Source organism: Babylonia areolata, chromosome 5 (assembly GCF_041734735.1).
Source record: "Babylonia areolata isolate BAREFJ2019XMU chromosome 5, ASM4173473v1, whole genome shotgun sequence".
In the NCBI taxonomy this organism is placed as follows: domain Eukaryota; kingdom Metazoa; phylum Mollusca; class Gastropoda; order Neogastropoda; family Buccinidae; genus Babylonia; species Babylonia areolata.
Window position 1 is genome coordinate 52,981,396 of NC_134880.1, and position 13,661 is coordinate 52,995,056.

A 13,661-nucleotide genomic window follows, 5' to 3' on the forward strand; every position below is an offset into this window, starting at 1 on the left:
ACACACACACACACACACACTCCTTCCCTCCCTCACACAAGCATACAAGCATGCCCTCTCGCATGCATGTTTGCACGCATGTACATGCACACACACTTACATGTATGTGTGGAAGGGTGGGGAATAGGTGCGTGTAAGTGTGAAAGTGTGCATGTGTGTGAGTGTGCATGTGCACGCGCACGCGTGCATCTGTGTGCGCGCATGTGCCTCTGTGTGTGTGTGTGTGAGTGTGTGTGTGTGTATGAGTGTGCCTGTACATGTTTGTGTAATTATTCATGTTTATATGCACAAGGAAGAACTGTACATAGAGGTAAATGATCTGGACAAAAGAATGACAGAAGTTAGTGTTTAGAAATCGTAACTCAAAAACTGATAATATGATAATATTCACAGAGAAAAAAAACACATTCAAAACATTAAAAAAATATATAGAAATAACCAATACAAGAAAAACTGGCATGCAAATAAATAACATAACAACTTTATGTTATTGGATACCCATATCTAACTGTTAGTAAAAATGATCACTTAAGATAGTTCAACAACTGCAGTACATGAAAGAAATTAGCAGAGAAAAAAACAGAATACCCAACATACAGAACACATCTACTTAATAAGAATATTAACAAAGTATCTACTTCTTTTAGAATAATAACAAAAATCTACTTCTTTGTTTTAAAAGCATCAAGCGATTCTATACCCAACACTATGCAAAAGTACCCACCACTAACTGGGATGGGATCTGGGGGTGGAAGGATGAGGGGTGGGGTGGGGGTGGGGGAATTTAAAGTCTGCACACTGCTGTCGCAAACGCCATGGCCATTCAATGTTCACACTCAACACACACACACACAAACACACACCACAACCTGACAATCTGCCTTGCTCGCAGATGTGTCCAGCAGTTTCTCTCTGTTCCCTGTCTTTTTTTCAGCTGTTTAATTTGGAACACAATGTTCATCTTCCCGGTTTCCCATGCTGACTATACTGGTCACCTAATACAGAGACGCATCACAGCATTACCATGTAATGTTACTTGTAAGGGATCTCCAACATTCCTAAGGTTTTCCTAACTTTTCTTCTTCTTTTTTTTTTTCCTCCAAGCATAAATCTCATTCGAAATTCTTCATCTACGTTCAGAAAAGAATTTTGGAAAGTAAACACAACGTCAAAACGTTCACCAATTTGGGGGCTGTCATGATCCTGGGGTGACAGACAATTCAATCGATTTCATACCTTATGACATTACTGAAAATCAGTTTAAACAGAACGTCACAATCATGGATGTCACAGACAATTTATTCCATGAAACAAACAACACACCCCCTACACATGCGCAAACATAATGCATGTGCACACACACACCCAGGCACACTCACACAACCAGTCAGTCAGTAACTTTTATAATTTACATCCATTTCTCCTCAAACTTCGTACAACCTCCGCCCTTACCCCCATTACTTCCACCTGACAACCCACCCACCTGTCGTAAGTAAGACAAGAAAGGCAGAGAGCCACAAAACAAAGCAAAGACAGAGGTGTGTTTGACAACACTACACACATGCTGAGGACGACAAGCTCTCTGACAGGTAAAGTACCAGCAGGTACGCAAGCAGGCAGGCCAAGGGGAAGACGCAGCAGTGGTGTCCGAGACAAAAGGGGTACACAGATAAGCCACGGTGGGAGAAGTGGGAGTGGGGGGTTGTGGTGGTGGTGGGAGGAGTGTGGACACAAAGGGAAAAACACACTCACTCATAGTCCTCTACAAATTTTCTGATAAGGAGTTGGGATGGTTCACTGGGTCTGCAAAAATGGAGGCCACAAGACATAAAAAAAAACCACCCAAAAAACAAATACCATCATCAACAGATTGTAGGTAGCATCAACACAACAAACAACATCACTGGCATCAACCATACCTATCAGGGCATGAACAATATATATATATGCATATGTCTATACATATATATCTCAGGGCATCAGCAATATATGGGAGCACTGACAATACCACAGGGCACCAGCAGTACCTCAGGGCATCATGGTGCCCCTCAGGGCATGGACAGACACAGTGTCATCCAACACCAACCGCTGAGCCACGGGGACAACATCAACACCAGGTAAGGGATTCCACAACAATGCCAGTGCCGTCATCCCCCCTTACATTTTCAGCTTATCATGTGTATTTACCACATTTGCGAAGCACTCACACAGAGATTTCAACTATCTAACAATCTACCAAACATGTCTAGATGAAAAGAAGTACTGGCCTCATTAAAAACTCACAAATGAACTGGATTTTGTAGTAATACTCCTGGTAGATTTATTGTAGAATAACATCTTCGTGTGTGTGTGTCTGTGTGTGTGTCTGTGTGTTATCAGACAATCTATGCCTGTGTGTGTGTTGGGCGACAAGAAGGGAGGGCTTTTCTCTTGACTTACAAAACTGCACAAGTACATTTGCATCACGCTTCTGTGGATTTCTGAAGCAGGTATGTAATGCATTATTCTCCTCTTCAAAAAGAACAAAATGACTGAAGGAAAAGAAATCCAATTCAGGAGATGAATTCCACTCTTCTTCAGACAATCAAATCTTTCTTCCCATTCTTTCAAACTGTACATATTGTCCACACTTTGCATTTGGAGATCTTCCCCACTGCCCATCCTCCTTCAAAAATTTCTTGTTAATACCACCAGCATCTGTCTTTCCTTGATCTCCTTATTCTTCCAAACCAACTGACCATCCACTAAAGTGCTACTCTCCAGTTATCAATATAGTTGGAGTGTGGAGTGATCGCCTGGAGGTAACGCGTCCACCTAGGAAGCGAGAGAATCTGAGCGCGCTGGTTCGAATCACGGTTCAGCCGCCGATATTTTCTCCCCCTCCACTACACCTTGAGTGGTGGTCTGGACACTAGTCATTCGGATGAGACGATAAACCGAGATCCCGTGTGCAGCATGCACTTAGCGCACGTAAAAGAACCCATGCCAACAAAAGGGTTGTTCCTGGCAAAATTCTGTAGAAAAATCCACATCGATAGGAAAAACAAATAAAACTGCATGCAGGAAAAAATACAAAAATATGGGTGGCGCTGTAGTGTAGCGACGCGCTCTCCCTGGGGAGAGCAGCCCGAATTTCAAACAGAGAAATCTGTTGTGATAAAAAGAAATACAAATACAAATACAAAGTGAAACTATCAGTTGACTTTGCAGCATACTAGCAACTCAGCTGCCCTGGCTTCCCTATCCCCAAGTCAAAGGGGTGGATGGACACTCTGAATACCATCTAGCCTCGAGTCCTGTGTACAGAATCTACCACTGGCAACACGCAGACAGCTCTTCAGTCAACTGACAGAGACTGAAGGCTGACACACAATCATTCTGAACATGTGCACAAACAACAAAGCAACCTCCATCTGTTTCACACTGCAATCCTACAAGTTCACCACAACATAAAGGCCCATATGTATCACACACTTTTCTGTCACCAAATACAGTCAATAGATGCTGATGTATTTCACACTTTTTTTTAAACTAGACATGGGCAAAAATTCAGCAGACATCAATTATCCACATTCCCCTTAACTATCATTTTGACATAAAAGCTATAAAAACGAGCAACATATAGTGGAATAAAACAAACTGCAAATCCTATATCGTTACCAGAAACAGCAATACTAACAAGACTACTTTTTATGAGTGGAAACTTTACATTTCATTCTTATTTATTTATTCATTTATTACTGTTGTTTATAGATCAGCTGACCCCACAGGCCCAAATTTGATTCGTTATACTGAATATAAATATATAACAAAAGCAATAAAACCCAGAACTATATATATCTGGAAGCAGAGGGGGTAGGGGGGTTCAACAAAATATATGCTTCATTTTTCATGAAATGCACTTTCATATGCACACTGTTTGCCCAAGTGCATGTGCGCGGCATATGAGTGCATCCACACACACGCGCAAAGTGCATGCACTTGTGCTGGTGCATGACACGTGTGCATGTTATGCAGGCCTCATTCAACCAATAAATCAAAATGAAGAGAATAAAACAAGACCTGAATTGTGCAAAACATGAACCGTTCCCAAAATCCAATGTTCCTTGCAATAAGTGTGCACCCCAACCCCTTGTTACTTTCACTCTTTTACACACACTTAATTCAGAGAAATCGGAAGACAAAAAACTGTACAAGAAAGATAAAGAAACCACAATATATTCAACCCAAACTGAAAAAATAAACATGCTGTGCATGATGCCAAATAACAAATGCATTTCACTGCCCAAGAAACTCTGCAGATTTACGTACAGAAAATAGTTTCATCATCATTGACCACAAAACCTCTCCTCCGAAACATTCATCACTCCCAAACATTCATTAAAAAGGAAGTAAACAACAATGGAGTAAGACAGTATTTTATTTATTTTCAACTGCAACAGAGTATGACAGAATTCTACTATTGTTTTTCAATAGTCAAACAAAACTGAACAGACACACATACTGACTAGACCATGCAGAAAGGGAAGAGACTAATCGGTATGGACACAAAGATCTAGACACACAGAGACACACCCTCCATGGGCGTTCTGAGCACACTCACTGTTTGCCTTCTCGGCGTATATCTCTCTGCTTCCGATCATCTGAAACCACAATAGCATACAATATATGTGACATGTAATAAAATCATTTACACACACACAGACACACCAAAAACAAAAAACAACAAAAAAACAAAAAAAACAACAACAACAACAAACAAACCATGAGCAGGTAAAGCAGTGCAGAATCAAATAACCCTCCAATAGAAAATACATTTCTCGGAGAAACCATTATGTTTCCCCATTTCAGCTCAAGCTGAAAGTGGATTAACATTTGTATTCACATCATGTTTAAACAATGAAAGAAACTGAAACTGAAACTCGATGAGGGGAGAGGGCAAAGCTGACCTGCCAGTCTACCCTGGGTGGCGGCAGGGATGGAAGGGGTGGACAGAGACTTGGTGATGGTGGCGTGGGCCACTCCCAGCCTGCCTCCCTCGTCTTCGTAGGAACGCACGCCTTGCATACCCACCATGGAGCGTCCGTGGTTCTTCTTATCGCCGTTAGCCATCTGAAACAGAAGGCACATATTCTTTATACTATCACCATTAACCATCTCAAATAGCAGGCATGCTCTCAACACTATCATCACCAGCCATCTCAAATAGCAGGCATGTTCTTTACACTATCACCATAGCTCATCTCAAATAGCAATGCTGGCATGTTCTTTACAGTAATTACACTGATCCTAAAAAGAGGCCACAAGCATGACATATCAAACTACAACAAGCCAGTACAATTTTTCCGTATAAAGTCATGGAGCAAAAGATACTGTACCCCCTCCACCCCCTCTCTCTCTCCACCCATATCCCATCCCTCTTCCTTCTCCCCTTCTGTTCAGCAGCGAGGCAGATACCTGAGAAGAGGTCAAGTCGCTCATGGAATGTGCCACCTGTGATGATGCCATCATCTCGGAGTTGATCTGCCGCATCTCTTCCGGTCCATCAACAATATCCTTCACTGCAAAAATAAACAGGTTTGTTGGGTTGTCACATCAACATCAATCAATTGATCAATCAGACAATCTATCTAGCTACCATAATTTCCAACCTACAAGGCAATGCAGTGAATCAGGCGCGCCCCCTGCTTTTAAAACAAAATTTAATTTGGTCACAGATAAGGTTCATACATACAACATGCACCGAGAAGAAAAAAGCAAAACGATTTGAATGTCATACTCTCACAATTACACATGTCGGGTCCATGAAGTAGATTAAAGAAATAACGTGTTACATAAAGTCAAAGAAATACAGAACAGCAAAGTCAGTGATTGTAAACAGATTGGCAATTCACTTTAGATTAAATCATTTCTTTGCTGCTGATAATCCTGAGATGTCCTACTCCTCAGTGTCAGACAAAAACAATGACATCAGAGCTCCGTAGAAGTTCCAAAAAATGCTCCCCAGAGTGTGACATCATTTCCTTTTTCGTCAGCAAGTGCAATAGCTTTCAATTTGAATTCAACATTGTATGCTATCTGTTGGTTTTCAGCATGATGTGTGTTTTGACAAGGCTCTCACTGTGACTGTCTGATCTGGACAGAAAGTTCGACTGTAACTGGCATAAAAATGAAAATGCTGTATGAGCTGTTGTAACTGGTTGTGTTGTGCGAGTTTTCCATTTCCAGAAACAGGTGAGTTGTCCCTTTCTTGTGTTCAGTGTGTCCATGTTGCATCCAGGGTATTTGTATTCTGCACACAGATAAGACACTATCAACCGATAAAGCGCATGGGTCAGAATTCAGTAAAACAGGTGCATCTTGTAGGCCACAAATTATGGCATATCTCTGTGTGCGTCCCTTTACCTGCAGATCCGGACCCATCAGAATCAACAGGCGAATTGCTGAGGTCCTCCTCCGGGGAGCGTGACCCGCCGGAGAGCGCCCTTTCATCAGCAGCGTCCAGACTGGCGCGGTGCTGGGGCACCATGCTCACCAGGTCTCCTCGCTGAGGTGACTGCTGGAACTGGGGGATGGACAGTGGCTGTAGGGCCTCATCCTCTGACTCTTCTTCTTCACAGTCCAGACCACTCAGGCTCAGACTGTTCACAGATAATGGGTATGGACAGGCTCACAGGGGGTTGTTGTTGTTTTTCATATCATTTTAATGATATCAACAAAAACCAATTTTGTATTCCTGTCTTAGTTGAAAAAGAAAAAACACACACATACAAAACAAAAAAAAAAAGTCTGTCAACCCTTGCTTTCCTATGCGTGCCATACGACCCTTGAAATGATAAGAAGGTTGCACACATCTTGTGAATTAAATGTTAAAAAAAAAAGAAAGAAAGAAATAAAAGAAACACTTCCCCTCTTGCCTCCATTATGTGTATGGAAAAGTTTGAAATGTTGTAATGATTGTACACATCTAATGAATTATTTATGTTGCAATGGTTGTAAACATCTTGTGAATTATCTTAAAAAGATAAAACTATGATAACAACAACAACAAATAATAAAACCGAATATATTATTTCAAAACACCAATTCACCTCTTGCCCGTCATGGCCAGCGCACGTGTCTGCAAGGCATCATCCCCGTCCAGGGCTCGAACCCCCTCGTTCCGGGGGCTGTCAGGGCACCAGCTGCGACGACGAACATCCTCCTCCCGGGGTGACGTCAAGCAACCCGCACGGTTGTGACGCAGGGTCACAGACCCGTCGTCCGAGCTCTGGCGCGGGAAGTCCTCGCTGCTGTCGACGGTCACTCCGTTCACGCAGATCCGCACAGTCTGATCGCCGTCTGCCCCTGCCCCTGCTGCAGCCAGGAAGCCGTCGTTGAGGGTAATGGTGGGCGACTGACTGGCCACTGACGCCTGTCCCACCTCCGAGGCCAGGTCCAGCATAGACTTGTGCTGATCTGCAGCAACAGAAGGGCACAAAGCCAGTGTCAGCACTGCTGCAGAAAACCATTTGTTTCCCTTCAACAGGCGCTTTGCTGTGTATGTCCAGGCAATTTGCAGCACCAAGGGGACAGTCATCCATGATGCGGAGAAGCATCAAGTGCACATGATGCAAATTCTGGACATGTCCATCACAACAAGTGCATTCAATAAATTTTATAAACAACCACCCACCCCCAGGCCCCCTGACCCCCCAAAAAACCCACAAAACTGAAACAAAACAACACACACACACACACACACTCACACGGCTTTTGTTGAATTCCTACACCCATATCATAATGTAACAAACACAGAAACTTATTTTACAGGAAACAGCACGGGAAGTAGAAAAACAGATATTTTAATGTGTGACATGCAAAACTGCATGTTTTGGGGGGGAGGTGGGGGGTTAATAAAAAAAAAGGGGGGGGGGGGGGGTCATATAAATCAATCTGGGACACAAAAATTCTTCATATTTACCCTGTAATACAAAGTAAGCTGGGAAACTGACATGTTCACATTACAGGAAAATGTACTTTCTCCCCACCCACCACCCCAACCTCCTTTTTTTCTTTCTCTCTTCTTTTTCTCTCTCAAATATACAATAAACATCAAGACTGATTCACATGGCCACTGCACATCAGGAAGAAAAACAAACAAACAAACAAACAAACTAGAAAGTCATCAGTATGGCTGTAGGCAGCACAGATTCCTCAGTTCACAAAGAAAGATGAGCACACACAGTGGAATTCTCTAACCAAACACATCAACCTGGAACCTGGAAGACACTCACACACACACTTCATGCATATTCAACAGTATCTCTGCATCCACATGGGCCAACACAACCCACTAAAAAAAAAACAACAGACAGACAACATACTGCACCTACAACCAACTTCAAGACTGCAAATGCACAATGTGTAAACAAAGCGCACACACACAGATTTGTCACCTGCTCTTGAAAACAAAACGACACACAAGTCTTATCCTGAAAACATCCCAAGCCGCATGATTAAAAGGCCAAGGACCCCCCACCAGTGTGGAGGAAAGAAACACACACGACGGGGGGGGACAAGGGAGACGAAACAGGACCCTTCATGTCCGTGCAGCAGAGGACAGGGAGTCATGGTGTTGGGACGACTCTCCAAAAACAAACACCCCGCCTGGCCCATCAAAGATTGGCTAACTGGAAGAGCCAACCCCCGGCAGGCCACCCTCACACTCTGGGCAAGCTACAGCAAATGGTGACGGCCACATTTCCCACAGCCTTTCCCACAATGGCTTCAATCTCTCTGTTTGTCTCCACGTCCTCCTCCAGATCCCCTTCTCCTCCACTACAAAGGAACAACACCCACAACTCCTCTTACCGGGCCGTATTTGTCGTTATCTCTCAAAACCCTTCTCTCCCTAAACTTTACTCTTCTTTCTTCTTTTCCCTTTTTTTTTTAAGTTTTCTTCTTCTCTCTCTCTCTCTCTCTCTTTCTTCTTCTTCTTCTTCGGCAACACTACCCAATGCTCACTGAGAAAAACGAGGTAACAGAAAGGTGGAAATTTCTTGTCAGCTGACAACTGCACGCAAGGAGAGCCAATTTGCAAGCTCTCTCTGTCCACTGCTGATGACTTGCCCTGACCAAACATACACACTCTCTCTCTTTTTCAAAACACACTCTCTCTCTCTTTTACTTTCTATTCAAAATTGCCCTTTAGGAAGAATACCCTGTGGCATTTTCATATTCAATGATCATCACCACTCAAACTGCAAATATTCACATTTAACCTTTTCCAGCATGTTTTGGATATTATCTCGCTTCCATGTTTGAAATTCAAAGATGGATCAGATGCGATGTGACTGTCACTGTGAGGGATCGACACAAACAGGGAAGGGAGCAAAAGACTGGGGAGGACAGGAAGGGAGACTGATAAACAGAGACCAAACGAAACAGACACACAGATACAGAGCCACTGACAGTGACACAGAAACTATGAAACAGCTGACAGACAGAGAGACAGAAACAGACACAGATACAGATACAGTGACACAGACACTGTAGCTGTGAAACAGTGAAAGAGTCAGAAACAGAGACAGACACAAAGTGACGTGGACACTGCAGCTGTAAAACGGTGAGTGAGCAAGTGAGCAAGCAAAGATAGAGAGAGAGAGGAAGACACGCAAACAGGCAGACAGACAGATATATGAAAGGATCTTGAACTGACACTTTTTGTCGAGCAACCAAAGAAAGTCTGAAGCTAGCTTCATAAAAATAAATAAATAAGAGAGGTATGCTGGGTACAAAAACTGACCAAGAGTTATCTGGAGATGAAATTCATAATCTTATGCCCTTGTAATCACCTTTCTTCTATCAACCATGACTTCTTCATGACACTGCAGACACTGTAGTTCAAACACCAGCATCTTTCGCTGTCTGGAAATACTATTTTCTTCAGACTATTCTGTATTCAGAACAAAAAACAAAAAAAAAAAAACAAAAAAGACTGGTTAAATTCCCAAGACAGACAGAATTTCAAACCCCACTCCCCCCAAATCCAAAGGACAGCAGACCGTGAAACAATCCCCCATCCCACTCTCCCCTACTCTCTTTTTTTTCCCCTCTCCTTTTAAGCATAGGCACCAACACTCACACCTAACATTTAACTCTCTCCATACGAACGGCGAAAGAGACGATGTTAACAGCGTTTCACCCCAATTACCATCATCAAAATATTGCAAGCGGAAGGCTCTTATACTGAAGAGGTGAATGTTGACAAAGAATACCACAATTCTGACGACGGAAGCTAAAGGTTGGGTCATTCAGACACCCACTGGACATCTGAGGGGTCTGTGTAGAGGAGAAGAGAGGACTGGCCGTACTGAGTGAGTTAACACGAGTGAGAGAAACTGATGGTGACAGTGACAGCGGAGACACTGGTTAAGAGACAAGGAGTCCGATCAACATCATCAACTGATGGCAAGAAGAACTCACCCCCTTCATGGATGGGAGAGAGGGGGCAGTGAGGGCTCTCAACATCAAGGGAGGGACAGGAGGTGCTGAATCGGGACAACCCCAGCCTCCTCACATGCTGAAACACATTCATACATAGATCACATTTCAGTCAACATGAAATTCACATTAATGTTTCATACAAACCTTGGGTACTGAACGCTCAGACAGACAAAATAATTATTGTACATTATTCGCATTACAGTTTATATCAAATGATCAGTATCAGTATCAGTAGCTCAAGGAGGCGTCACCACATTTGGTCAAATCCATATACGCTACACCACATCTGCTGAGCAGATGCCTGACCAGCAGCGTAACCCAACGCGCTTAGTCAGGCCTTGAGAAAAAAATAATAGTAAATAAATAAATTAAAAAAAATAAAATAAAATAAAATAAAAATAACAACAACAAAAATTATTTGTAGTAGTATTTTGTATTTGTATTTCTTTTTATCAAAACAGATTTCTCTGTGTGAAATTCGGGCTGCTCTCCCCAGGGAAAGCGCGTCGCTTTACTACAGCGCCACCCATTTATCTATTATTTTTTATTATTTTATTATTTTATTTTCTATCATTATTATTACATCAAATGAAAGTCACATCAATGTTTTCACGCAAACCAAGGGTAGGCCTTCAAGGCCTGACCAGTGCGTTGGGTTTATACACAGGTCAGGCATCTGCTCCCCACCACCAACCCCAATGCTATATTAATGTAATAGCCAGTATGACTAAGTATAAGTATAATATAATAATCTAAGTTCATTTCCTCCAATAAACACGAACACATGCACAGTAAAACACACCCATATACACATATGCTGACTCAAGAGATATCAAAAATACAGTTCCTCTCAACATAATACAATTTGAACTGAAACAAATCAAGTTCTGTTCACAGGACAGACATAACTAGAGACAGAGGGTGAAGAGAGAGAGAGAGAGAGGGGGGGAGGGAGGGTTGAGGGAACACACACACACACACACACACATTACACTCTACTAAACACACCCTTCACTACACTGAACACACACACACACACACATAGCACTACACATAAACACACTTCTTCCACCCTGTTATCACACAATCCTTTCTCCAGAGCCAGTCTTCACAACCACACCCCCCCTCACAGCAGGTCACAATGCTAGCCAGCAAAGTATAAGGGACCCCCTTCTAAAGCCACACTGCTAAATCTCTCCCCCAGCAACCCAGCAGCTGAAACTCTACCTTCCACAAACACTTCCACTAAGCTCCTGTGTTTCCTTCCTTCCTTGCTACCTCTTATCCCACCCTGGGGAGAGAGAAGAGCAGCAGCAGCAGCAGAGAGTGAGGGTGAGAGAGACAGACGGTCACAGACAGGGAGACAGACTACTAGTGAGATGTTCTAGTTTGGGGGAGGGATGGGGGTAGGAAGAGGAAAAACCTGGGTGAGGATTGCAGAGCCTTTAAGTCACAGCAGCACCTCCCCCCACTTTTTTTTTTTTTTTTAAACTATTAACTCTAACCCACCACCACCACAACCCTCACAACCTCACCCCTCCTAAGGTCCTGCAAAACCAGAGACACCCCAGAAACAAACCAACTGCTCAGTTTGGCAGCTGTTGCACTTTTTTTTTCTTTTTTTTTTTGCCTCTCTTTTTTCTTCTCCCCCCTCCCCCCTTTTCTTTGGGGGTGGGGGGTGAGGTCAGATAGGTGGGTGGGTGAGAGGGGTGGTTGGAGGGTTCAGTTGGGCAGGATGGTGGTGGTGGTGGTTTCCAAACCCAACACTCCTCCAAGCATGTTCTGTGCATCTTTTAAATACTAGTTTTTAAGACATTAGCTTTAAAAAAAAACAGATGCAGATCTCCTTGTGATGGCATGGTGACATTGATAGCTAGCTCTCTGCTCACTGTGGGCTGCTGCAGGCACAGAGAATGTGACGGAGCATGATCAAGTCTGTGCATGTGTGTGTGGCTGTGCATGTGGGGGGTGAATCTGGATGATCAGTGGCATGAAAGCTGGTGTTTTTTTGCTTTTTTGCAAGGCAGGCAGTGTGGGGGATGGAGGCAGGGGAATTGCTGCACTCAACATGCTGGCATTATGTTCTGGCTTCATTATCAGTATTTTACTTACAAAGCAGTCAAATCAGGACAGTGTAATAATATTAATAATAATGGTATTTATATAGCGCTGAATCTTGTACAGAGACAAATCAAAGCGTTTTCGCACCAGTCATTCACACACATTGCATTATGTAACCCAGTGTATGTCAATGTAATAGTGTGTACTGAATGAAAGCCGCTGTATCTTTTGCCTAACATGACCTTGCTTTCTTTTTTTTCTTTTTTTTTAATACTTCAAATAAATGAATAAATGACAGAAAAGAATCTCCTGCAACCCCCCTCCCCCCCAACACCCCCTCCTCCCAAGAGAAAAGCTACTTACAAGAATATATTCAGTCATTTATCCAGTGTCCTGATAAACATCTAAAGTGAAACAACTTTCTAAAAATATTCTATCAAAAGATTTTCCATCTGTGAAAAATGGGGAATATGTCTGTGAACTAAAATGTACATGAATCAATCATGTCAAGAGCGAAGGAGACCAGCAGCAGGCAAACGGACGAACAGACAGAGAGAGATGAACAGACAGACTTCTAGAAAGCAGAATGTCAATAGTTCAAACCATTAGTCCCACCCCAGTCTGAGAGGTCCTGACAGGCTATGCCTTAATGGCCAGAGTCTGTCCAGAAGCTTGCAGACAGACATCCTGACCCATTGAATGAAACAGTCGATAAATCAATCAACCAACTACTACCAGGCACGTCACCAATTGGAAAACTGACTCAATCATCAGACCAGTTATGTAAGCCATAAATATCAGCTTGTGTCAGGGTACTTACAGCCACATAACGGTTCCATTTTGAGTCATAGTATGATAAAATACTGGGTCTTTGTTGTGCTGAACTTGTGGCCCGAGCTCTGACATCTACCTATTTCAACTGCCTAATTCAGTAACCGCTTTCACATTACACTCTCCCTAACTGCTTGACTGGCAATTTTACCGTACAAAACTACTCATGTTCTGTTTTGTGTTAGTGGCTGCTTTCTCTAAAAGTGGTTCTTATGTAATGACAATGACTGCACAAAATGTTGCTGACTGAATCAGTTTCGGTTTGGTTTTGTTTTTCAATC

At 42.8% G+C, this 13,661-nt stretch overlaps 1 protein-coding gene across 3 annotated transcripts in view; it reads right to left on the bottom strand.

The window, feature by feature from the left end:
* The window catches only part of LOC143282174 (rho guanine nucleotide exchange factor 28-like), a 200,884-nt gene that overhangs the window by 89,899 nt on the left and 97,324 nt on the right, over positions 1 to 13,661 (bottom strand). For 2 of the 3 annotated variants that reach the window (XM_076587740.1, XM_076587738.1), the window contains exons 11-17: positions 10,468 to 10,564; positions 7,092 to 7,458; positions 6,406 to 6,641; positions 5,458 to 5,561; positions 4,950 to 5,112; positions 4,604 to 4,643; positions 1,753 to 1,803 (exon numbers count right to left, since the gene is read on the bottom strand). In XM_076587740.1, the coding sequence (XP_076443855.1) occupies positions 1,753 to 1,803; positions 4,604 to 4,643; positions 4,950 to 5,112; positions 5,458 to 5,561; positions 6,406 to 6,641; positions 7,092 to 7,458; positions 10,468 to 10,564 (1,058 nt within the window). The remainder of the gene's footprint in view (positions 1 to 1,752; positions 1,804 to 4,603; positions 4,644 to 4,949; positions 5,113 to 5,457; positions 5,562 to 6,405; positions 6,642 to 7,091; positions 7,459 to 10,467; positions 10,565 to 13,661) is intronic. The other variant, XM_076587739.1, reaches the window with a different exon arrangement.